Source organism: Triturus cristatus, chromosome 2_2 (assembly GCF_964204655.1).
Source record: "Triturus cristatus chromosome 2_2, aTriCri1.1, whole genome shotgun sequence".
Taxonomy (NCBI): domain Eukaryota; kingdom Metazoa; phylum Chordata; class Amphibia; order Caudata; family Salamandridae; genus Triturus; species Triturus cristatus.
Window position 1 is genome coordinate 323519248 of NC_140582.1, and position 27486 is coordinate 323546733.

The 27486-nt window shown below is 45.5% G+C and overlaps 1 protein-coding gene across 1 annotated transcript in view; it reads left to right on the forward strand.

The window, feature by feature from the left end:
- The first annotated feature begins 5415 nt into the window (after positions 1-5415).
- PAPSS1 (3'-phosphoadenosine 5'-phosphosulfate synthase 1) overlaps positions 5416-27486 on the forward strand; it is a 269730-nt gene continuing 247659 nt past the window's right edge. Inside the window, exon 1 of the mRNA XM_085641395.1 lies at positions 5416-5612. Within this exon, the coding sequence (XP_085497521.1) occupies positions 5553-5612 (60 nt within the window). The 5' untranslated portion in view covers positions 5416-5552. The remainder of the gene's footprint in view (positions 5613-27486) is intronic.

Consider the following 27486-nt stretch of genomic DNA (forward strand, 5'->3'; position numbering starts at 1 on the left):
CGTGCTCACATCGACAAGTTGCGTGACTTAACAGAAGAAGTTAGAAGACACATTGACCAGGGCTGGTTTGACTGGCTCTTTAATTGGTTACCTGATATACACATGCTACGCCAAATATTAGGTGGTATTTTGATTGCTGTTGCTGTTTTGATTTCTATCTGTTGCTTTATTCAGTGTATTCCTTCATTACTTCAACTCTGCACACTTGGTACTAGACATAGATCAGTTAGCTTTATTTCATATTATTCTTCCACAGATGTTAGCTCCATTTAATGAATGTATAATAGACTGAAGTCAAGGGTGAAATGTACTGCTCGATTTTTCCGGTCTTATTGTGTTGAAGGGTGATTTAGGTGACTTCAGTCTCTTTCCATTCAAGTCTAAGGGTTAGAGTAGTGTATAGAGCCTATTTATTAGGCACTTCGACATGATCCTGTGTTCTTCCCCATAGATCAGGGTTTGCATACATATCCCAGGGGATAGATTCGTTAGCATTAGGGGTAATCTGTTCTGTAGTGAGGGTATTTCATGGAGCCGTGCTGAATTCAGGCCTGGTAGGCCTTAAACGGGAGAGACTCCATCTTTCCTCCTGCTCTGGCAGCTTGGGATGTTTCTAGGTCATAGGCAGTGTTTTAGTTAGGAGGTGTTATTCGCTTGGAGAGAACCGGTTCAGGCCGGCCCTTATCGAAGGATTGTATTTTTCTTCATGCCGAAGACACTACATCAGGCCGGCCGGCTGGGAACGTGTCCTTGGCACGGGGAGGTACAAGAATTTGGTGGGCGGCAGGTTACGGGCTGGAATTTTCCATGAGGAAATGCACATCTATATTAGTGAAAGTTTGAGGCAGATACTGGCACTTGCTTTTAGACCATAGGCGGCACCTGGCCGTTAGCAGTAAAGCTACTACGTATTCCAGGGAAGACAGATGACAAACTTGAAGGTGGAGAAAAACCGAGAAATAGATATTCCAAAGAGAAGAGAGTAGCCGATGAGGAAGAGGTCCCAGTGACTCGGAGAGGGAGACGGGAGTAAACCCGTGATTGTGTGACTTCCAGGCGAAGCCGAGGCGCAGACGAGAAGGGAACCTAGATGACCATTGAGTGCAGGCTACATACGACCAAGGTGATGTCAACCCCTTACTATTAGAGTATACAACTTAATCTCTCACTTTTCTTTGCAGGTTATGTGATATGTATTATGTTCCGTGAGTGTGCATGTAATAACTGAATAAAGTATTAAAGCAATATGTGCTACGTGTTCTTGTGTAAGAGGGTAACCTATTCTTCTAGTCAGCTGTGACTTGGACCAGGTAGGTGGTAACTGAATAAGGGAGAAAGGAGCCCCTCGAACTGGGGAACAGGTTGTGCTCAACTAGCCGTCTTTGTGTGATCTGATACATAGTAACACTGATTATGTCGTGGTAATGATAGGATGAACTCGTGCTAAGGCTGCCGTCTGGGCAGGAAGTCCTGGGTCCGTTTGGGACCGCGAGGCTGTGGCTGCCGTCTGGGCAGGAAGTCCTGGGTCCGTTTGGGACCGCGAGGCTGTGGCTGCCATCTGGGCAGGAAGTCCTGGGTCCGTTTGGGACCGCGAGGCTGTGGCTGCCGTCTGGGCAGGAAGTCCTGGGTCCGTTTGGGACCGCGAGGCTGTGGCTGCCGTCTGGGCAGGAAGTCCTGGGTCCGTTTGGGACCGCGAGGCTGTGGCTGCCGTCTGGGCAGGAAGTCCTGGGTCCGTTTGGGACCGCGAGGCTGTGACTGCCGTCTGGGCAGGAAGTCCTGGGTCCGTTTGGGACCGCGAGGCTGTGGCTGCCGTCTGGGCAGGAAGTCCTGGGTCCGTTTGGGACCGCGAGGCTGTGACTTGTAGGTCTTGGTATATATAGTAGGAATTCCCTGTCCTTAGGTGGTACATATATGTGGTTATTTAGGTGTAAATAGGCCCTAGGGAGGGGGTAACGTTCTGGTTTGGGTTAGAGAGGCTCTGTTGAGCGGGTTCTATCTGATCCGAAAACCCAAGCAGAACAATGGGAAATGAGAAAAATAATGTGACATTTATGCAACAAGTCAAAACAATACACAGTGCAACTGCTAAGAGTAGACCCAGGCAAAGAGTCTTGGATATGATGCAACTACAGGAACATTCAGCAAATGGCTTCCTTCTCGAGGAACACAAATTAATACATTCAGCTCAGCAAAATAAACACCACCACAAAATGAATTAATTTTGGTTATTTTCTGAAAAAAAGAAACACAGAAAGGAAACATGCACATAGGAAACTCATTCATGCAATTTTAGAAGCCACATTTTCTCTGTTACTGCAAAAGGAATGTCAATGCAGAATACATTTGGTCTAGTCTTGTCAACTGAAGCTAGAATATGCTAGTTAAAACACATTTAAATCAAGCATTATTTTCAATTGATTAAAAATGCGCTAAGTGGGTTTATGTGTTTTCCTTCACACTCTACCTTGCTATCTGTCTCTATTGGTGGGCGGCTCTCAGGTGTTGCCTCTAGATGTTTCACTGCCTTCTTGCGCTGTAGACTTAACAGGTATTTGGGAGCTTTGAATACTGGAGGAAAGGAAAACTTTGGCAAAGTGATTGGCCTTGCTGCATGCTGAGCACATTTTCATTCTGGCAAGGCATGGGCTGTCTAGAGGGGTTAGGTTCCCACAGTAGCTGCAGGTTCTGCTGCTTTTCTTCAAAGAGCGTTTCCTCATTATCCCATTTGCTTCTGCTACTGGATCTGAAGGTCCCGCTTTGATCTAATCGGCAGCCATTGTTGCTTCGATGTATGCCACAAGAGCGATGGACAGTTCATATGATCTGGCTACTACTAGCATTGCTGGTAGAGGCATATTGTCTTACCTCAAAAGCCTCTTCTCAGCTGGTTTAAGTGACACCCATGGATAATGTGTGCTCAGATCTCTTCTTCTGTAGTAGTTAAACAGCATGTACTGGCAACCCGCTGTAGTGGACATAGAAAATGTCAACTGTCTCCTTCGGGCCTTGTTCGGTTTTGTGCAGGAGGAAATGTTCATAATCTGTCGGCTTGCGCGCGGAATTGCACATTGAGTGTGGTGAGTGTAGCATCATAGTCTTTGGGTAGACCTGTGTTCTGCCAAGGTTTGGAACAGGTTGTCAACTTCATCACCAGTCAAGTGTAGAAATGTTATAACTCTCTAGTGGTGGGTTAGTTTCCTTTGTTGGTACAGAAGGTAATTCTCAAACCTTGTGACCCAAGAGCGCATTCTTGTGGGGAAAGGGTGGACAGCATATCAAATGGTTGAATGAGAGCAGCAACATTAGCTAGTACAGTTGCTGGTTTTTTGTGTAGTTTCCCTGCAATAGGGATGGGTTTGAATATATAACTTATAACATTATACAACTATTGCGACAAGGTTAAACGTGTGCCGTATGAAGGAGCCATACAGCAGTATCACTTGGTGCCAGTAGGTGGCACTAGCTCTCACTCCCTAAAAGCACAGAAGTGTGATGTGGACTGCGCAAACATCTCAAAGTTCACAGGCGGTACTATTCTTAGCACTTTATTCAACAAAAGTGGCAGTGGTTTCCCACTGGATGGCCTTGGTGCAACAATGGGCTGGAAGGAATTTCTGAAACCAACACTTCAAGAAATTCAGCTGCTCGTACCTGGGACCACTGGGTAGGACCTGTTGCTCTTATGAGGAGGGAGGGGGCAACAACGAACCATGCTTGTATCAGGCTGCTATTGAGGGCATGTCGGGCCAAATCAGGCGTTGGTGCAATTTGATCATTGCTGGCCTATGTAGATGGATGTTGTCCAATGCCAGTTATAGGAGGCCTGCCTCGTTGCAAAGTTGTTGTGCAGTTCCAGGTGTGGCGCTACCAGGCAACACCCTGCAATACAAACACACACACACAAGTTTATGGTGTGCATATGCACTGCACACCAGCCCACTGCCTGAACGCATAGAACCCTTTCTTTATATTCTCCACTGAAGCACCCAGATAAGATCATTGCCACACAGCATGCAGGTTCACCTCGCTGTGCACCAGCAAACCATAAATTACAACCTTTTAAAAAATGTATTTGACGTTGGTGCGCAATTTACATGCTGGATTCTGATGGCCTGACCTGTGTTTTAAATGTTCATAGCAATCCAGACCGCCGGCTTGCCCGCCTCTAATTCGCATCACAATTCTTTTAAAGTTTACTCTAGTCATTTTGGATATGAGGACCAGCTAGACTCTCTCGCTCGGCTCGCCCTATAAATTTGCTTTTTTAAATCTGTAGTTACTTCTCTAATTTGTACGTTGTAAGAAGCGTCTGTATTTTGCACTAGAAGTGAACGAGCCACTGAAAGATCGAGCCATGATCGAGCCTGAAGCCTAGCTGTGGCTCAGGTTGGGGTCCTGTTGTGACCTCGAGCCCATAATGAGCAGAGTTTTCATGTGGCTTCTGCCTGCCTGTCTCCCTCTACTCAGGGTGTGCAGTTACTATCAGAGATGCTGACCAGGTTTGAGTCTCTGCATCATCTCAACATCCTGTGTTTCTGGGCAAATCACTTAATTAATCTCCCCTGCCTATAAAAAATGAATGTGACTATGTGTAATGTAAATAACGCTCATGTAAAGTTCTCCAAGGCCTATGGGCCAAGTTCACGCTATATAGAAACTGCAGAAAAATGCACAGCGAGGTAAAAATAAAGCCTTAACATAAGGAAAGGCAAATAGATACCCATTTTCTGGCTGTTATGCTTAAAGTAAAACCATAAAATCTGGATGAATTGCAAATTATTGGCGTAAATTGTGTGATCTTAGGCAAGTATTTTATTTCACCCAAACTTTTTTCTTCATTATGGCATATGAAAGCCCTTCCAACTATGTGAGATAAGAATACCAGTTGTACGTAAACCTATTGTGCTTGTTTTAATAGAGCGCACATTTGCTCTATAACAATCTGGGCGACACAGTGTTTACATGACAGTTTTGCCTTTTAGTGCACTAATGGTTCATGTTTAAAAACGATCCCTTTTAATAACTGCATCTAGGTGCGGTGCTGTGTGCGATTTATCAATGTTAAAGCTTCACGTGTTAAGGAAATACACTTTCTTAGATTTTGAAAATTGGTGATCATATTTGACGTGATGTTTGTTGTTTGATTTACATAGCAACGATTTTCAGGGCTCAGATCGTGCACGGGCTCTAAGATCCGAGCCAAGTAAGCCAGACAGACACATGGCTCAAATCTCCTTGTAAAACTGTTAATTCGCCCCCTAGACAGCACACAAGAGCAATTGTATCTACAGGCCTCGACATGCGATTGCTTGACATCGGTACACATAACTCCATCCTTGGAACTAAAGATCTAAGACGGGACGTGACGTTGAGTCACGTGACGTGAGCCGTTGCTCATGGTAATTCCTCTAATAGGAACTAGTCACTGGCGTGGCAATGAGGGCGGAGAGTTGGGCGAGAGCCTTAGCTTCTCTGATTCACACAGTCTCTTCCACTCGGTCTACAGCTTTAGTTCCGAGCGCACACAGCATCGCCCACGTAGAGGACCTGCGATGGAGATCTCCGAGAGCCAGTTCAAGAAGGTGAAGCTGAACAACAAACTGCAGAACTGGGTGAGCACGGGACGCCGGGAGTGTATGAGCGATACAGGCTGCAGTCAGCTACAGCTAATCTAGAGGCTGTGCTGCCACATAGCGACAGCATCCTCAGAATCAGCAGCGCTCGGTAGCACCAAGATTTTCTGACCCTAGAAATCGGGAACCTTAATATCCTGCAGCTCGGGATACCTGAGCTCTGAACACCCACCTGCCTTCTGCCCACATCCCCAGAGGCTGACATCCGCGACAGCAACCAAGCGCCTGCCTGAGTAGGACAGCAACTCCTGCTTTTCCTTTTTATTTTTTTTAGATACATTAATATTTCTCATACATATTTTTTTTCTTTACATAAACCTAACAATCCTCACCCACTGCAAGTCACCGGGCAAAGACCATTTGCCATCCTCGAAATGACCAATTTTAGTTATCCTAACTGCTGGGATGCATGTTGAGTTTTTGGAGCCAATTGCCCTGAGTCCAGGAGCTTCTTCCAACCCCTGAGAACCCATCCCTTACCAGTGCACTGAATACTGCTGGCATTTATACCTCCCACCCCCCCCCTCCAAGACCTGCAACTGACTGCCACCCAAGTTTTAAATCGCCCTGCGCCCCCAATACCGGCAGCATCTTAACATCTCCCAGGACCTCCTGTGCCTTCCTGGTCACTTGAGACCTGCAGAGTTAACATGCGCCCCAATACTAGCAGCGACCTGCCCATGCTCCGTACCTTTACCACCTTGCCCATTGCCGAGCAGAAACCTGAAGCCACGACTTCCTGAGGCATAAAGCACTTTGGTCGTCCCTTCAGAGACCTGCAACTTGCCTGAACCTACCCGACGCTTGTAGCTTTGTCGGCACCTCCTGAGAGACTTTAAGTCTTCTGAGTCCCCTTGAGAGACTTGCAGCCCTTCCTTGTCTGTGTCCCCTTGAGACACTTATACGTAGGGGAGGACCAATTTATGCAGCAGGTTGACTAAATTATGTGGCAGCAAAAGGCAAATAATGCGGCACATGTTGCGTTAGCATAACCATATTATTTTTGCTTTTTAACAAATGTAAACACTTTTTTTTCTTTTCTCCAAATGTTGTACCTCATTATTACCAGTTTAACACTTCAAATACAGAAATAAGGAACATAAAGGGGACCAGTTAAACTTTAGGAAGGACCCTCCACTGTGCTGCAATGCGTTTGTGCGTTTTTAGTAACTTTTTAGTTCCGTGGGAACTAAATTTTTTTGTTGTTGTTAAAATCTGCAGTTGATGGGTTATTTGTGAAATACATCATATCCATAATTAACGCACAAAACGCAGCAGCCTCAAAATCGCATGATTCCAGTGTCTCTGGTTATAGCATTGGCTTGTGACTTGGCCTCGCCAGGCACATTTAACCCACAGACAGCGTCCTTCTTAGTCATGAACCTGGCCTAGAAAGTTGTTTTAAGCTGTTAGCTACCCACTATTTACAAATGTGTTCCATAATAATGTAATAAAAAGGAGGCGTGTTTGTGCTTTCTTGTTGGTTAAACACAACTGCATGAAAAGAAAAGCAAGAACACCAAATAGCACTAAAAATACACTGCACTTTTTAGGTCTTACCTGACCCAGCGCATGCGCTGGTCTGGCGAGACTTATTGAGAGGGCTCCAAAAAGTGCTACCAGGCCAGCCTAGAGCTACAGAGCATGTGCGCGGGCACGCGCGCCGCGCTTTACCGCGATTACTTTCACTTTCGCGGCCGCTTGGCATAGCCAATAGGTCTCGCTTTTGGGACCTTATAAGTATTTAGTTATGCACTTATAAGGTCCCAAAGGCGAGACCTATTGGCTATGCCAATGCTTGTTTATTTTGTTTACTCTACGAAACTGCAGTTTTTAAATCTAACTTGCAAGTACTCTGTGTGCGTACATTTACATTAAAATATCCTACTTGGCCACCCTGTTTCTTAGCCTTAACTGTTAGATACATCTATTTTCTTGAAATGTGAGCTGTAAGGTGGTTATATTGCTTTCCGTGACGTCACTCCCCTTGACGTCATTGCGCACTGCCTGTTAGTCCTGCACTATTTCTTTTAGGACTTCCGCCTTGGCCTGAATTTTGTCCAGAGGACTGCAGATCATAGCTGTTGTGGATGGCAGGACTCACTGTACCAATAAATATGTTGGCAGCAAAGACAAAGTGCGTTTTTAGCAAATGGGTACTTTAGAAATCAGTAGTCTCTCCTGCGGTGGCCAGGGTGCTGTTTGGACACAAGCTAGTAAAAGGATGACGTTTCGAGAAAACTTTAAATGTTCTACACTGAATCTTTCACGACTTATTTAGTGGCTGGTAGTCAATGACTGGTGTTGGTGTGTTGGCTTGATTCCTTTACATCAAAGTTGACCGTCTGGTGGTGGCTCAGATCCCAGCAAATAGGACCCAGTGCTTGGAAGGAAGCCACGTGCCACAGTAGTCCTTTTAACACTGACAGAGCTCTGGGACCCGGTGCTGCTGCTCTGTTTGTATTTGTACTCAATTAACGCGTGTTTGCGCAGACATCTGGTAATCTGGGTTGAGTGGGACAGGAGTGCTTGTTCCAGTTTGAGGGTATTTTGTTGTGCAGCCTTTAAAAGGGCCTCTTTCACTAATTACTGTATTTTGCAGTGTCCTGAGCAGCACACATAGGACGCGTTGAACCCAGTGCCTCCTTATTATGACGTTGGTGTGAGAAACCGAAGGAGTACATTGAGTTTGGAACATAGTGATTAACGGTATTCTGTTTGGCGTATTTTCTCGGTAACATTTGAGGAATTCATTGTGTGCCCAAGATTAAAAAAAATGTTTTTTTGACGACTTGACAGGGAACCCTCAAAAGGCGAGGCTTAGACGCCCTTCCTTGCACGTATCAACATTCTCCACGCCATTCATGTTTTATTGTGGTGTGGGAACTTCAAAAATGACCCCGCCCCCTCACATTTGTTTTAACACTTGCGGCACTCGTGTGTTTCTGTTAAATTCCTGAAAGGTTTAGGACGGGACTCCTGCCTGTCCCTGCAAAGCGCTGAAAATTACAGGGCTGTTGCTTTTTGTTAAGTCGTAGCCCTGGGCTAAGCAAATATTGTGTGCGTTCGAAGAAGTACTATAGGACTGGCATCTCGGTTCTCCCTTGGCAGGGTGGATTGGGTTAGTTGAGCTGAATATAGTCCCTTTTAAGAGTTTGTTTGCATCCGTAAACATTAGCTTTGCATCCAGGCACCTGGCTCTTTTTTCTGATTGGTTGGATTCAAGGTCAGTGGGTCACAGGCACATGAATTTTAATTCGGCTTCCAGTACCACCAGGCTCTCGTTTGCAAAGGTTAAATGTTTGTTGTTGGGGGCGGAGGAGGAGGACCACTTACCGTGCTTTATTTCGGCTGGACGCTGCTGCACTAGGAGATTCAATTTGCTTCAATCACACAAGGTAACAAAGTGAAAAACCTGGCCGGTTTTCTAATAGATACCGCGGCAGATTTCTTACTGACGTCAATACGCTTTAAAGCCATAACAAAAGTGAATGTGTAGCATTTCGTCCCAAGTGCATAATCAGACTGGAGGATGGTTACAATTTAACAAGGTAGAAACTAAAAATTTGAGGAAAGAACAAAAAAGAAATGGAACACATATTTTGCTCTATGTAGCTCCATGTCTCATAGCCGTCCCTCTAAAGATATTGTGTGCCCCGGGTTTTGTCCTATGAAATTGAATCTGTGTTTGAATGGCCTTGGGGTGGGTGGGTGTGTCTGTGTGGTGTGTTTTTTTCCCTTCATTGTTATATGCTAGATGGCAGTGACCTGCCCATGTTGATTGGCCCACTTTTTCCATGTCAATTTAGGTAGGGTGTAGTTATTATCTTTCCGTCTATGGGGCTAATCTTGCCCTAATTGTTTATTTAAAGGTGATTTATAAAAGGCTACATTCTGTGGATGGGTGGTTTTAAGCAGGAGACAGTCTTCTCGAGGGAGAGGCAAGAAAGGAGAAATGTAAAGGACCACTGCCAAAGGAAGGCAGTGATGTAAGCGGGATTATGTTTGATTCGCAATTCAGGTTGAACATTCCGGAACCAGAAAGTGGTGAAAGAAGGAGAAAAGTCTTTACAATTAAAGGGGACTTCCAGAAGCCAAGAAGAAGCAAGGGAGCTGAAAACTGTAGCAAGTGACGTAGTGCACTCAGCGATGGTATGGGAAGCTTTTGAAGTACATTTTCATGGAAGGCTTGGCGGTAAAGGGTGGTTTCCAGTTCCGATCTAACTTCGAAGTTGCCCTGTGTAGAAAAGTAGGATCTGCTTTCATGGTCCTCCCACTTTTTGCTGGTGTCCTTATGTTTTACTGACTAGGATCCTGCTAATCAGGACCCCAGTCTTTGTGCTTCTTCCATAAATTGGACATGGTGAGTACTTGGGTACACTCCAGATTGGCTACTGGTGTACCTTTGTAAGTCCCTAGTATATAGTACTAAGGTACCCAGGGCATAGGCACACCAGGGGTCTCACATGGGCTGCAGCATGTAATATGCCACCCATGAGAGACCACTCAAATTGTGACTACAGGCCTGCCATTGCAGCCTGTGTAAGCTGGTGCTAGCACCACTTACAACCTATATAAGTTTCCTTATATCTGAGCTCACTGCGCTTAAAAACTATGTCACCCCTGAGGCAGGCCTTTCAATCCTGAAGGCAGGGTGCTCAGTTTTAAGTGTGAGGGTGCCCCTACATGAGCAGGATACTCCTACAACCTTGGGAGCCCTTTCTCCCGGGTTGTAAGTGAATGAGCCATTAAGATGCGTAGAGCGGTCATGCGTCATTACGCAATGGCTATCTTTAAACTGGCTGTAAGAAACCCTGTTGTTTGGTATCAACCATGTTCGAATCATACATCCCACTCCGTAAGTGGTGTGGGAGGTATGATTCCATGCACTGTCAAGCTCCTCCTGGGGGCCCTTAGTGCTCCTGGTACCAGTCTTCTAGACACGGACAGCAAACTATGGCTGCTGCTGACCAGAGACATGATTCTGCCCTCCGGCTGCTGAGCCAAGCTCGAGCAGGGGAAGGCAGAACAATAGGTCTCTTGTCAAAGGAAGGTGTGAACACCTCCCAGATAGGACTTAGTGTATGGGGACAGGGTGGGGGCGCTTGCCACCACCACTGAGACTGCTTTGAAGGGCACATTTGGTGCCCTCCTTGTATACTCCAGTTCAGGGAGCTGTAAACTCCCGCTCTGGTGTAAAACTGGACAAAGGACATGGGAGTATCCTCCCCACTGTCCAGCCCCTCCTCTGGGAGGAACCCCTGAATCGTCCCAACCCTTCCCTTAGGGTACTTAAGGACTTACCTGTGGACGGGTCTCCTAGATCCATCGTGGGACAAGATTCAGATCCAATACCACTTCTACTTCAATCCTCTGGGCACTCTGGACTTCGCTTTGAGAACCGAGACTGCAACTGGGAAAACTCCAACTGCTCTTGGTCTCGTTGTCTTGCAAGTCTGCTGCAACGTCTGTGCTTGTGCTCCATACAGGTTTTTCACAGGACCTGTGGACATCCAAGTCACCTGAAGGAATCTCCCTTTGAGTGTAGGAGTCACTCCCCCTGCATCTGCAGGCATCGCAACATAGCTGACCAGTCTGCTGATCCTGGGCTCCCACAGACTCTTAAAGGCTCAGCAACAGAAGTGGTGGTAACTTCCTCAAGGCCTGCACTGTCTTCTCGCCAAGTTTGAGGCCAGTTTTCCTCGTCGGAACCGCTGGAGTGGAACCCCTGTGCACTGCGTCGACCAAGGCTTGTTGACTCTCTCCTTGAGAGATCTTCGGGCTCCAAGAAGCTCCAGCCTCAAGCATCTTCTGCTGCCAAGATCTACGCCTGCACCACATCCTCTGCACCGTGGGCCTTCATCCTTTGGTGAGCTGCTCGAGGTCCTCTTGTGACTCCTGTGCTTCCGGCCCGTGGGTCCTCTTGAGGGTCTTCTTTGGCTCCAGTGGGATTCCTTGCTTGCTCGGGGAGCCTGTCACTTGGCCTTGCTGGTCCCGACACTGCACCTTTTTCTACAGCTACGTTGGTTGCCGATGCCAGGGCTTTTTGGTGCCCCTGCCGGACACTGACCCCTTGGCTCGTGACATCAAATGTGGGACAGCTCGTGAAAGCTCCTGGTCTTCCACAGCATTGCCTGCAGGGCCGGAATGGGATCGCAAACCAGCCCTGGCAATTACGTCCAACCGGCGAGGGGAGGGGGTGGAGGGAACTGCTGCTGCACTGTTACAAAGGGGCTGATTATGCAGTTCGTCTCCCAGGAACAAAACTGTCCACCACCGGTCCAAAACTGTCCCCCCACCATTCCAGCACACCGGGGAAATGCCCGGTTCCGCTACAGCCAGTCTGGCCCTGGTCCGCACAGCTGCAGCTTTAAGGGCACCATCAACTCTACTGCATCCCTGACCTCATCAGTGGGGGAAAATAATGGTTTAAATTCTCAAGTGTCACCTGGGCAAGGCACTTTTCCAAGGAGCACGCAACACTAACAAACATGGATGAATTTGGATTTTTGAACATAAGAAATGGTGTGCATTCCCTACCCTTATAAAGTACTATGGCAGTTTCTGACATCACTTCGCACCTATGCACCCGGCTTCCCTGGTGTATGTATCCTGGTTCCTGGGGTGTCCACAGGTGGGGTGACTCTCCAACCTTCCATCTTCCACAGGGTTTTTTTCAGGGTCCGCTGGGAAGGGTCCTTTGTCTTTAAAGCTGCAACTGCGACTTTCCTATTGACTTGCATTGAGCACACAGTCGTGTTCCCACTCTGCACACGGCCTCCGTGGGGTTCCTAGACACTCACCTCAGCTGGTTCCTTGGGTCCTCTGCTCTTCTACGTCTTCTTGGTCCATTCTCGACTTGGGTCGTGGTTCGCGTTACACTATTTTAGTATATGGTTTGGTCTCCCACTGGAGATCACTGTGTATTTGTGCTACTTATATGTTCTGTTTCCAAAGTATTTGTGTGTATTCTGTTTACATCTCCAGGTTGGAGATATTGCAATGTGTTAGTGAGTGTTTATAATAAATGGATATTTTTATAACTACACTTTGTGGTTCTTTTTCACTTAACTCCTACCCTAACATTAAGTACAGGTAAAACAAGCTGCTTTACACTCCTTTTGGACTAAGCCTGAAGGCTGCTCTCCACAGCTACCACTTAGCTTTCTAAGGTAGTCTAAAATCACCATAAGGATTTTCTGGATTAGTGCAGGGTGCTACACTTACATAAGCGTGCACCATATACTAAGCCAGCCTCCTACACCTTGCTGATGCTTAAGTTCAGGGGGCAGAATCTTCTGTAATGAAGATCCACAAATCCTCAACATTTCTCCTTCCATGTCTTATTTTTACTGAATAGTGCAGTGGTAATCCTCTAAGCCAGTAAACCCCTAAATCGACCCAAAAGATTGTAGCATGAGAACAGTTCTGACAAGTAATTTGGGGCCTTTGGACCAGTATGTTCTGTTGGTAGTGCAGAGCAACTCGAAGGCTGTCCTTTGTTTCACGGGAAGCCAATGAAGCGTGCTGAGGTTGGAGTAACCAGCTCTGACTTGTTAGTATTACAGTTCAGTTCTGGACTAAATGGATTTGTTGAAGGCCCTGTTTGTGATGGCTGATATACATACTAATTCAGTAGTCAAGCTGAGAAAATAACAACTGCATTGGTTAAACTTATTTCAGGCCCGTTCCAAGGAAGCCGCATTTAGTAGCAGTGACCACAAGTTTACAGGACTCCTTGAAAATTCCAAAAACGTTAAGAAGCGTTTGGAGAGACCTGGTGTGCCAGCCATTGGACCTGCATTGTTTGCATCCAGGAGCAATGGTATCTTGTGTTCGCCTGCTCTTGGCATGTTTGCTTTTACATAACAAAGTACTTCATCCCTTTAACTGAGGAGGGTGGCTCCAGCATAGGGCCTTGCAGAAGATGCACATGATCTTATCTTATAAAATAAGGTTCAGTTATCCTTTTCACTACTTACGTGGTGTACAAATGTGTGTGGTTCAGCCATGGTAAAGACAATAAGGTGAATATTGTTTGATTTTCTTAACTTTTAATAAGCATAGATATGTGATGTAAGGTAGAAATCCCCCCCTCAGGCCTTGTTGTCTTCCTATTTGCCTTCATGCTCCTACACATACACATGGTACCAGTTACCCAAACTTGCCCCTCTCACTATTATTGTTCCCCTGTGTCTCCCTCACACATTTTAGGCCTGGATTCACAGTGCAGCGGTTTGCTAGAGTTTTATCACTGCTCTTCTTAAATTGATTGACTGAAACAGAGGTGGTTAAATTGAAGTAAACCCCTCATGCCATGCTGTTGTTACCTTGGCATACCCTTTTGCCTTCTCTATGACATGCTTCCATTGCAGTGCATGAGGTTCACTGTTTTCTGCATGTGACAGGAACTATCTGATGAATGCAGAAGCCATCTTAAAAAGACAGATTTCCCCATTCTGCATTATTAAGTTTATACTGAAAGTACATTTTAAAAAGGAATTATGTAAATACTTTATATTAAGTGCCATGCGTTTAAAAAACCAAACGAAAATGTCAAGGACTGGACGCTGTGAAGGTCGCTCTGGTTTCCTTGTCGATTGCCAGAGGAAAGGGCTAGTTCTCCCAATAGCCACTATGCCACCCTGCAATTAATTTACAGATGAAATTGTCTAGTGTCTCCTGAAGAGGGCCCCGGTGAGGGGGAAATAGCAACAACGGGCAGAAAAAAGAAAACCATTCTTCGGCAGTATTGGTCATTATTGAGTGTAGCTGGTGAAGTGAGTGGTAGTTAATAAGCAAGGCACATGCAGCGCCCCAAGTCTTGACTGAGGAAAAGTCCAGCCTACTGTCTTTTGAGCGAGGAAATCCAATGGTGCAGGAAAAGAGAGCAAAATTCAGTGACAAAAAGCATGTAAGTGGGTGATGAATCCGACTAAAAATAGGGACACAAATGCATGGCAGCACTTCCTCCTCTGACCAAGGCCTCCTTTTATATGGTCTAGGTAGGACACCGCTTCACAGTAAAAAGGTTGGCACAGTCTTGGGTTGGCAAACAGCAAGCACTGAAAAGGCGACAATCTTGGATCTAAATGGATTTCAGGCTAGCCAAGCATACTTCTTCCTGGGAATATTGATTCCTAGAAATGACATATGTAAGAAGACCCCCATTGGTTGATTAGTTACTTAAGTTACTTCTAGAGACGTTTTGACAACTTGGGGGGTGGAGGTGTGAGTCAGTTAGGCAGGCCACTTAGTGGAGTTCTAAAGTGAGGTGTCTTTGCCGAAAATTAATACTTCCGTCTTGACTGTGTTGATCTTGAAGTAGTTGGTTTTCATTTCCCTGGCAACTTTGTTCATGCAGGCGGAAAAATCGGTCTGGGTGCTTGGCATCTTGTCAGAGGGGGAGAATATGAGCTGGGTATTGTCGGCATAGGAGATCATGTTGATTCTGTGGGTGCGGATGATGCTGGCGAGTAAGGTCATGTAGGCTTCGAACAGAGTGGAGCTGAGTGAGGAATGTATCGACCTCTGTAAAGGATTCATAACTGCATAAATAAACTGTTCTGCTTGTCGGATTCAGGTGAGCCCAATGTCTGCTTTCTCAGTGATGGTTTTAGTCCGGATTGGGCTCCCCTTTCTGTTCAATGATGTGAGAAATTGTATTAATTATTGGGACGAGTGACCACCCGCCTCAAGGAATAATCATAACCTGTGTTGTAGTGATCTCTCAAAGTCACTAAACTACCCCGAGCTCAATACCCTAGTGCGTATGGAACAAAGCGGACAAGCTGAACCTAGGGTAAAGTATTAATGCAGTACCAAAACGGTAATATAGGCAACATGCAATACAATTAAAAAAAAAAACTAACTAAATTAGAAAAATAGACTAAAATGTAATAAACAGAATTACAAAAAATACAATGAAGGCAATCAAAGATAAGAATTTTAAAGTTTTAAGTAGGAATAGTGCTGATATGCAAAAAGTGCCCTGGGAGAGAGTGTGGGAGTGCACTATATTAATCCTAGTGCCCACCCACACTAAAATCCAGTTGCAGGCAGCCAGCGTACCCCCAATAAACCCAAAGACAGAAATCTGGTACCTTGACTGCTATTTACCCTTTAAAAAAGAGTAGTTCCTCAATCTTTAATGGTGGGTTCAAGCAAACGTAATATATCAAAGCTGCTTACCGGCCATTATAACTAAAGACAAGCAGGTCTCTTCACTTGCGGTTTATTCTAGGTACTTTATTGACCAGCTTTACATATATAGAAATGTTGTGCCAGGAGCTTTGAAGATACTTAGGTCAGTGTGACATTAACCCAAGAACTGCCTCCGACTGCTCGCGGTACAAACTAGCAGTCTAGACAATCTATTTCCATGATGGGCTACAGGCTAGGGGTCTGCTTTCAAGGCCGGATGGTCTGCTCTGTGCTAGTCCCACAAATACCAATTGTCTTTCCAGCTACAGTCCCTTGCCTATACCCACTCCGACCAAGTGACCTGCTTGCTCCACTGACTTTAAGCAGCATCCTTTTGCTGATAGGTTATTCCTTCATGCAGTAAAAACGAGTCACAGGTTAAATGCATGTGTGTAGAAAGTTTCATCTGTAGGTGACTGGAGTGAAAGCCTACTTTGTTTACCACCGGAGCAACCACATCCGTACCACAAAGAGGGAAGCACTTGTGTCTGCCTACGACTGCAGCAGGTTACTAAGCAGCAGGCACTCTGGTCACTCATTTGTAGATGGCCCATGCCCCTCCTGGTATGTTCAGGACCAGTATTATATGGCCTGGTACCCATTGTAGCCCAGCCCCCTTTACTTGGGGATGTGCGAAGATGTGGGGACAGACGAGAGATGTGAGTTGGGATGGGTTGAGGTTGGCAGTACTGCTTATACTGAAATGGGCATTTTTGTACCGAGTCACTGTAGTTTCTGGCAATAAAATGGTTGTGCACATAACTGCGCTAAGTGAATTTTGTAACAAAGGTGCTGTATGTACCAGGGCAACTTGTATTCTGGCGTAACTGCCACTGCCAGGAATGTTGCACGAACCAGGTTGTGGATTCTTGTACTGAATCAATCCAATACATTCCAGAGTAATTTGCTTGCTGGTGTTGTATACATGCATACTTGGGCAGTATGGATCACGGAATGGGAAGTAGTGCTTCAAAAACGAAGATAATGTGGTTTCTATCGTACAAGTTGCGTTTAATGGGATAGAGTAGATCCGAGCATCCCCTGCTGTGGCTGTGTGAAAACTGGTCACGTGGCCCTACCTGTATCCTGATGGATGACTCCTGTGTATGAGTCCTTAGCCTTGGGCATTAGTCATCACCAGTCCTTTCACCCTAAGCAACAAGCCCCGGAGCGGTAACGCAGTAGGATATTTCCCGCCACTAGAATCGGAATATTCCTTTTTGACGGTCACTGATCACTGGTAGGCTGGCATTTTGAGCAGCACTACATACATGGCAGCATACTACGAGCACACGTGTATGTTGGATTCTTTACTGCCCCGGCCACTACTAGTATTACATCCGGACATGGAACTAAAAATTGGTGTTACTGAGGGCCCGATATGATTTTGAATTTGCTTTGCTCCAGGACGCAGTTTATATTTTTTTATAAAGCTCATGCTTTATTCGTAGACACATAGGCAAGTTTGTGTTTTAGACCGGGATGTTTAATTGTCTAAAATCTATTTCCGAGGGGACTAGATGTTTTGTCCCGTGTATTGTAAAGAAAAAAAGAAACTTGTTTCATTTGGTGCTATGCAATGAGGTTACAAATGATCTATTATAACAGGAATATAATGGCCTCGATGAATATATTAGGACAGGTTTTGGATTCTAGCAAGACTCTTATTATGCACCTCTCTGAATGTACCAGCCTCGGAGCATACCAGGGTTCTGTTTTTCTCAAACTTTTGAATAATCAAAGGCTCTGTTTATGACTGGGCTCAGTTTGAGCTGGCTTTCTCTTCACCGTAGGACTTTGAGAATGCCAGCACTTTCTTTATGTTGGAGTTATGATTACAGCAGAAGTCAAGAAATGTAATTGATGTATTTCTTATTTTAGTTTCTATGGGAGCAGCTTGTGAATTCCCTTGTAAATTTACCTTAAGCATTTCCCCATATTCACAAAATGTTACTTTAAATAATTTCAGATTCTACTTCCACCCTACTACTTAGGTTGCCAACATAGGTTATTGAGCTAGCTCAGTCTGACCTTCCCCACTTGACCACATTGTGTATTTCTTGGGCATATCTCTTAACCCTGATGTGCCACCGTTCTCTTGTTTGCCTTATTTGCGAGCACATAATAAGTGCCTTATCAGTGACTGGACATTTACTTTTTACTGCTAGATAAACTATCTAGAGTCTTGTCTATGTCATGGGCAACCTACTCAAGTCATTTTGTCTTACACATGCGAAAGTTTTTTTTTTTTTTTCTTTTCCACTCCTAAAATGATTTTTTCACATGAAGATTTTCATGTGAGCAAATGTAGTCATCCGTGCTGGAAGTAGGAGGCAAGTGGTGGTTTCAGGCCTGTAATGCACTGTTAGTTTGTGCATACCCGCAAACGCATGTGCTTATGGGAATTTAAAAGCTCCTCTCCAACCCATTCCCGCCCTGGAAAAAGATAAAATTGTAATTCTGACAAGGTCATGAGTAAAACTTTTCACAGAGTGGGGAGGGAGTTTCTCCATGTGGGAAAATATTTTTCCTTTGGAGAAGAATAAATAATGTTGAATTTGTTCTTACTGAAAAGATTTTTGCATGAGTAAAATATATGCTTGTATATTTACTCGTGCAATAATAGAATTCACAAATGTTTGCTAGATCTAGGCTGGGAAACCTGCAACAGTCATTGGGTTTCATACCTGCTTTTGTGAACTCTTGATTTCCTGAAAGTTGTATAGCTACACTAATGCAAGGCCGTAGATGTGCGGGTGCCCTTTTGTTACTTTCTTTGAGTGGAACGCAGATGTTTTTACAATGATTATATTGGTATTACATTGATTTGACGTATTGATAAATATTGGCATGCAGTACACCTGTTCAATTAAATGATGCTTTAGAGTAATATTTAAAATTGTTCCCTACAAAATGCAGTATAGTAAAACTGTAACCTCTGGCTGTGGGCTTTTGTCATGTTGCAAATATTTTTGAGACATTTTATTTTGTAAGCAATCAAATTGTGCAATAGTTAAATAAAACAAAAACTTCCTGCAAGCTTAGTCTGTTTTTTCCCCCGAGGTGCAAATATGGTTTAGGTACGTGATTTGCTGTTAAAATAAAATCACCAGTCTTGCTCTCATTGTTCTGCATGTATTTTCATATAGTAAAGGAACATTCTGAGAGCTTCATAAATTGCCACAAATTGGTACATTTTGCAACCACATGTGTACGTTTAATATTAGTTGCACTGTCCTCAATACATCGCACTGCTTCCTGAATTTCCTTGGAGTGCCCACAGTAAAGGCTTTGCACTAATCAATTACATATACAGTTGTTAACTTTTTGTCCATATGAATGCATATTTTGCTAGGCATCAGATAATTCTCCTTCTCACACCCCTACTGGCATCCATAGGGTGTGTGCTGCCAACTGGATGAGCCGACTTGTTCTGTAGACAAAATAAATATGCAGAATTGTTGTCCTTGAGCCCAAAAGATATGCCCTGCGCGTCGGGCACTAGGAAGGTACCTCTCCTGTTCACAGAAATATTGCTTCTACATACTGTGGCATATCTTGAATAATTTACATAGTTCATCAGTTCCTCTCTAGGACTGCTTGTTGTTCCAGGGCTTTACAGACTTTTCCTTGGGATCCTGGACCAGTCAGTTGTTACTGACCAGGATTCTCTAGGTGTACTGATGTCTCTGTGCTACAATACAGGTGCACTCAAAACGAAATGGCCAGGGATTTCAATTTAGTCATTTGACAATCTTGGGATATAGAGACCGTGTGGTCACTTACTGCAAGAACTGGAGAGCGTTAGACTGATTCTGTGTGACGCTGTAAATACCATTCAAATGTATTGTTGTACAATCATTTACTTAATCTATAAATATTTCATTTAAAGCCAATTAACACATTTAATGTTAATATAACCATCATAAAAACGAAAATGCTTCCGTTTAAAAAAAAAAAAATCCGTTTTACGTTAAGGGCTAGCTTTTCTTTTAATATTGGGGGATGTAGCCTGTGTTTTCTTATAGGGGCATCTTTTGTGTTAGTTCAGTAACTTTGGAAGCAGTCTGGTATCAAGTTTTAGATGGAATCATTGACAGTGTTCAGCTAGTGATACTGGAATGTGAGCTTTACTTTGTACCCAGACACTGCTCAAGCAGAGAGAAAATTAGGAGTATAAAGAATAAGTGCTGTCCCCAAAAATAAACCACAAAATACCCCTATCGCAAAATGTCTCCGGGTAATGTGTTGGTGATCAGTGTATTCTTGGGGATATGTTCTATTCACTAGTGTCCTGGGCCCAGTTAAAGGCCGAACTGGTCTCAGGTTGGAGATAACAAAAGGTAATACTCCGCTCACAATCTGTCTTAAAAGATGCCTTTGAAGCTCAAGTTCTTCAGAGAATATTTCTGGTGGCATGGCACTCACAGCAGGTCAGTTTGCCAGCAGTAGCCACTGATCAGTTTACAGTGATTCCTGGCAATGGCTTCAACCGAATATCTCTTTGGAGCTACATAGATTTGTATAATGGTTTAAATAGTTCCTCAATCGAGACTTCCTCCAGGCAGTGCACCCAGGCACCATTCCATCGGTGTGAAGGCTGCATGTCTCGTGCCTTCAAGGAGGGTGATCAGGGGTTATCCATCAAATGTGTAGGTTCTCGAATATTTACCTGACTTGGGCTGGGGTGACCTCATGCCATAGTTGTGACTCTTTGGCTCTCAGTCCATCTAGCTACCCTAAGCTGTTCCTTCTAGTCATGTGGGCTTTGTGCTGATCTCCCTTAGAATCAGGCATTCCCTCTCATAGGTAGCGTCTAGCTCCTTGATAGGCAGGTAAGTCTTACTCCTTTTCGCATGTGACTGCAACAAGGTGACTCTTCAGGCTCTCCCTGACATAAGCCCAGTGGATAGGGATAGGTGCAGTCCCGTAGTGATTTCACACCGGGTCCCACAGTCTTATCTCCTGCACTGATGCATGCAGGCCTCCTCTGTGATTTGTTGGCAACAGTGAACGAAGCACTGACTAATGGGTTAAGAGATTCTCCTCCTCTGTTGGTTAAGGTGACCTTCCTGAACCAACCAGAGATCTTTAGCCTTCAAAGGTTTGTGGACTCCTTCAACCTTGAAGGAGCATTCCCTCGTTGGCTGCCATTTGTAGGCTTATTCCTCACCCTGAGATCAGTTCTGACATTCTCTGGTGTGGTGTGAGTAAGCTAGGTGTGATGTGTATTGGCATCTGCTCACCTTTCCAAGGGTGATGGCCTCAACACAAGAAATTAGGATAGGTGTAAACATGCATTTTTTACAGTTAGACTGGGCTGAAGAGCTCCAACTGGCAGGCAGTTTTTGTTAGTGGACAGTTTGGTGCAAATGCAGCCTGGGATAGCCAAGATCGTGTATCTGACACTCCCACTCACTCACTCCTTCTTGCATGTACCAGTTACATGAGGGCAGTGGTACCCAGCTATGTCGACTGAACAGACCTTTTACTTGGAGAGCCAGTAGGCATTCTCCCCACTGGAGTACAGATACAAAGGCCTGGCCACCTCACTAGAATTACCCTGCTAAATGTTATTCATCACATAATCTGGGTTTAGATGCCAGTAGCCACTCTTACTCAGAACAGTGATTCGTTTGGGTGCCTTTCCAGACAAAGGACCGCTTCCAGGCACTAGCGTGATAGCAAAACACTAATGATTGAGAGCTTCTGAACAAGAAGTTCTTCCTTTCTGTGGTTAGTTAAGTTGAGAGTATTCTACATTTGGTTTAGCAAATGAGTTTGTTTGGGATGCTTGGATAATACGGTGTTCATGGATGTAGCTAGCTTGATGTTATTACTTTACAGTAGCCTTTGTGACCTCATTCACCTTTCTGATTGCTATAAGCTTGTTTTTTTCTAAGAGGTGCTTCCAGAGGAAATGTCATTTTCGGATCCCAGGCAGTTTTCCAAAACCCTTGGAAGACAGGTGAACTCTCCGGAGCATAGTGACATCTTGATTCTGCTCTGTCACTTTTTAAGTCTCACCTTCTAGACCGCTCTTTTACAAGATTTATAGTGGGCTTACCAAGAACATACAGGGGCTTGGAAGCCCACCCATTGCTTAACGGATGTTTGCCTTCTTGCCACTCGCATTGCTTGCTTCTTTGGGTCCCAGCTTGTCATTATTGTGCTTGTACCGGCTATTGAGCATAGCCTTTTTACCATCTCTTCTCTTTGGCTGGTTCCTTTGAATTCACTGCTTGCCTTTCAAGCACTACTTTTTGCTTTTGAGCTAACTACTCCATGAGGTGGCACTTGTTTTCCATCTGTCTAACTCGTGTACTTCTCACTGCCTGCAGTCTTTTTTGCTCTCTGTTGCCCGTGTGCATTTCCATGTTGAGCTCACACTCACGTATTTTCCCCCTTTGCTTACTTGCCTGTTTTCTTCTCCTGTTGTCCTCTACAAATTGCTCTTTCATCTGCTGCTTCCCCCACCTGCACTTCTTCTCTAACCTGCAGCTTCTCCTCCTTACCGACCATCTGTGTTACTTCGGCTCCACGTTGCTCTCCCACTCATGATTTAAAAAAAAAAAAAAAGAAAAAAAATTCTGTTGAAGTAATTACATTTTTTTTAAATTTATTTAGCAATTCAACTTTGGTAAATAAAAAAAAAAAATGCTGTCATTTTGTATGCAAAAAGAATAATTGATGGATGGAATGCTGAACAATGTCAAACATTCACCCCCAGTACAGAAATCTGGGCCTAAATCCAGTTTTTTTGCTCACCATACCATTCCAGTTTGTTCCCAGCCATATGCGGGCTCACTGTGCCACTGAAATGAAGCTAGCCTGGCTGATGACGGGTGATAGCCTGAAATCTTTCCCAGGATGCTTGTTTCTAGTCCAGGGACCACCTGCATTGGAACTTCAGGCTGGACTGTCCCCAGGAGGAGCAGGGCCAAGACTGATTTGCATGTGGCTGGGTCTAAACCGCGGTGGCATTGTGAGCAAAAGAATAATGGATTTAACCCAGCTCTCTTGACTGATGGTGAATGTTTGATTTGATCTGCATTCCATCCATCATTTGAGTGTCTCTTGCGTAATTTGATAGGCACACACATGCATGTTGTGTGCACCTACAAACTCACACAACCGCTTCATCATAGCGCCCTTTTTAGGTCGAGGGACCGTCCGATCTGCCGAAGGCAGAACCGGAAGTCCGGAGATCTTATGATGCTTAGAGTGGCTATTTAGCCCGCCTCTCTTTTTGGCTCTCCTCCATTGGCTGGCTTCCTAAACGGAGGCCAGCCATTGGAGGAGAGAGCCGTCCCTCCAAATAGGCTCCGTCTTTTTCAGATTCGGGGGCGTGTTCCGTGCTCTTCTTTCCACTTTTTAGCCACGCCCTGTTTCGGTCTCGGCTCGAAGGCTGTGCTTGCGCAGTCTCGCTCCGAGACGAGATTTAATGTTTTGGAGAAGAGGGGCTTGAACCCGCCCCTCTTCTCTCCTCTTCTCCATTGGCTGGCCTCTTAAATGCTGGCCAGCCATTGGAGAAGAGTCTTTGTCTCGCAAAACAAGCCCCGTCCTTTTCGGATTCGGGGGCGTGTTTTTTCGCTACTTTTCGCTGGGCGTGTTTTTCTCTCCTCCAGCCAATGGCAAGAGGAGAGAAAAGAAAAACACGCCCCCGAATCCGAAACCGCCGCTGCGTTTCTCCGAGGCATTTCTGCTTTGCCTCGGAGAAAGGCGGTGGTGTTCATGGCTCTCGCTGCCCTATCCTCGCAACCTGGAGCTTGTGGTGAGGTGTGCTCTGATGTTTACGTTTCCAACTCAGGTCACAAACCATAACACGTTTAAATCCTGGTTTCTCCACTTGACACCAACCGTGTGATCTTGCGCAAACCACTTTAACTCCCGGTGCAAAGTTCCGGATTCCCCGGGAACAGTCTAAGCTCCAATATTAAGCCTTATCTTGGAAGACTGCATCCTCCTGCACTGGAGCCGCACTGTTGGGGTCCCCCGTACCCCAGGATGTCCTCGGTGCTGGCAGAGCTGCAGAAAGGAGGTCCAAGGGTTCGTCCCTGCCGCGCCGCTCCTTATGCGCCCTTGGCTCATCTGTGCACTGCACCCTCAGCTGCAGCGGGTGGAGAACGAAGGATCTGCTGAAGAGTGGGCGCGGTGCCCTGGCACCCCCGGGTCCGCACGGGTCCAGCTGGGAGTGCGAGGTGAGTGTGTGGGGTGCCACAGGTGCACTCTTCTTCCCCTGCAGTTAGCCTTGCGGAGCACTCAGCTATGGCACAGTACCGGTGCTTGACACGGATCCTCCCCCCTACCTTTAAGTACAGTGCATCCGCCCTATCCAATTACAGCGCCATTTCCACCCCCGCGGCCCCTCCCGGCCCCTTGTGCGCTCTATTGTTTGCTAACAAGCTTCTGATGCAATTTAAGAGCCGCCAGACTCTGCCAGGCCGGGAGGTTGTGCCTTATTCATGAGGCGCTGCGGTGGCGAACCTTCAAGTCTTGGCACCTCCCACAGTGCCCTCGTGTGATGGGCAAGGCGCTATAGGTCACAACTCTAAAGGCAGCTCAGTGTGTTGGGACCCTACTGCAAAGAGTACCGTTAAACCCAGGCTGTCATGATTGGGCAGATATAGGCCGCAATCCTTACGAGGTCGATATATTTACGGCCATATGTGAAACTCAACCTGTTATCCTTCGGAGATCTATATAATCAGGGCCACTTGAATTATGCGATTCTGCAGCCGCAGCGTTTTCCACATAATTATAGATTTGTCCCATTTGCCACTTGATCCATCCACTGCTGTATCTGCAGATTTTAACCAAACAATGCGTCTAGCTGAATCGCATCAAACGTTACTAAATATGTGGCGACCCCTGTTTCCGCACAATAGAATGCCACCCGCAAAGGTTGACTGGTTATCCATCCTTCAGTTGTTTATGACCGTATTTGGTTGTTAAACGGGTACCAATGAGGACAAATCTTTTGCCAGAAAGTGTTAGCAAGTATAAAAAAACACAAAATAATGAAGCAATACTATAAAAAAGTGCCTCATTAAACTGCAGAGTTGCCTTTTTTGCCTCCTAGTTTGGTCCTTCCTTTCTGTGCCATTCGAGTGGCCTAGGAGATAATAAATATCATAATCCAAATTAGGCATGTCATCTTTCCGAGGTCGATAAAAATAGTCCTGCAGGTGACACAGCCTTTAATCCTTCTGAGGCTGCTAATGTGAAGGACATTCTACTCACTCCCTTCACTGTTCAACAGCAATCTAGATGATACCATGAAAGGGGCGGGGGAGGGGGGAAATAAATGCTCTATAATTGTATTATCTTAGCTTTTATTTGTCTCGGATTGTATTCACAATGTTAGCATACACTATACATTGGTTCTTTTCTCTCCGGCAGATCTAGCATCTTTGAGCTTACCCCTTTACTGCACCTCCTTTCAGCACTGAAGTTGGCAGACATAGTGATTGTGGTGCGGCTGTGGTGGGAAGGGAACGTTTGGGAGTACTTGTGAGGGGGGAGATTAAAATTAACAACCTCTGACTGTTCGGGGCAACGCGTTCTGCTTACATGATGAGTGTGAGCTCAGATGCATGATGGGTCGTGTAGTTTCCTTGGTCCTTGCGAGGGTAGTTAATCCTACCCAGATTGTATTTTTGTTACAGGTTCGGATTTATAATTCTCCTGTAAGAATGAGTTAAAAGTAGGGCTACAAGTCTTAGAAGGCACAGCGAAAAACCTGAACTCGGCGAGCTGCTCACGCATGGATCAGGGCACACGAGAACTTAAATAAATTCGCCTTCAAAGTCTCCTAAGTGGTCGAGGTCAAGAGGCAGGTCAGTGGGTCCTATAATTCAAACAGAGGACGTAGACTTAGGGCTAGAGCAGCCGACTTTGGAGCTGACGCACAGGGTTCGAGTGTCGGCCTTGGTTCAGCATCCTGTGATATCTTAATCTTCCCGTGTTAATAAAAAATTAATGTGTCCTGTGTAAGGTAACTGGTGGTCATTTAAAGCGCTCCAATACCTTCGGGTAGAGGTTGCGCTATATCAACCTGCAAAAAAATAAACAATGGATTTAGGAAGAGAAGGGGGCCGCAGAGGTGGGTGTTCATAGCTCTTTGACTTCACAGCCTATAAGCGCTTTGTGAATATACACATCGTTAGTTTAAACAAGCACGCGCCTCGCGCTACAAGTGGGAGGGGTGGGGGGGGAGAGCAAGAGCACACAAAGCGTTTCCCTTGCAGGAGCATTTGAGTGATTAAGCTATTGACATTGTAAATAACAATGCCGTTTCTTTAACCCCTTCGACGCTCATGACGGAGCGGTTCCGTCATGAGCGTCGGTTGCGCTGTGCGCATGACGGAACCGCTCCGTCATGGCCCCGCCCGCGCTCAGAACCTTCAGCACCGCGCGGAAATCCGCGCAGCGCTGAAGGGGTTAAATCTTTTAACCCCTTCCATGCTCATGACGGAACGGTTCCGTCATGAGCCACGGTTGGGCTGTGCTCATGACGGAACCGTTCCGTCATGAGCCCGCCCGCGCTCGAACCCTTCAGCACCGCGGCGGAATTCGCCCAGCGCTGAAGGGGTTAAAAACAACAACATAAACAAAAATAATGTCATGAGCAATGCCAATATCTCTAACTTTAACAAAGCCGAGACCATTGCATTGTAAATGCTTGTTGTTGTTTATTTTGGTGTGTTTTCTTTAGCCATGCTTCACAGCATGGGGGTGCTGTACAGTATGCCTAAAAAGCATTGCCAAAACCAATAGGTCCCAAAGGCACGGCCTATTGTCTTTGCCATTGCTCAGACTCTATCTTATATTGATTTTGAACCAGGTCTCCATTTTACTGTCATGCTGTGCCTTTACACCTCGCAGACAAGCAACGTGCTAATTATCTTTACGTGATAATTGAATAAATAATTATTCCATTCACGATCTCTGCCCTGATACTCCCGTCGACCTTTGTCTTTCGATGACCGAAAGCTCAGTCGGTTTGCTCTGGCCACCTGAATGTGAAAAAAATATTACTGTAGTCTGTGAGTGGTTGGTCCCTTGCAGGACCCGTCTGTCAAAAGTGAAGGCAACAGGCGAAAAAGAGAACCGGCGAGTTGAAATGTGGTAAAGGAAATGACGCAATTTTCCAAGAACCCGGGTGGTGGAAGTACATTCCAGGTCCACGGGCAGTTCATGAATCAGCCAGTGTGAGCTGGAGCGGAGTTTAATGTCCGAGACTGTGGTGCTGGGAGGCGGCCTCGACTCTTCACGCGCTCCATTCACCTCCCTGACAGAGGCTGCATTCATGGCCCTCGGAGGCCGCAGTCAAGGGGCTGCCACCCTTCCGCTAGGGGTTAATAGAGTTTACCTTTTTATGCAGTCTTCATTTAATTCCTGCCTTCTAACATTTCTGTATGCTTAAGGGGAGTAGTGTGTATGGCTGTTGACCACAAACACTGAAAAGGGGACTTTTGTTCCCATGAGGTTGCCGTTGTATTTGCTTCTAGTCGAGTTTCAAGTAAAATTTTGTGTTACCACTTATGTGGTCAGTATTTGTATGTGCAGTTTGTTTGTGGCAGGGTCTTTGGCTAGAGGTTTAGGAGGACATTGGTATGCTATAAATTTTTGTTTTTCTGACCATTCA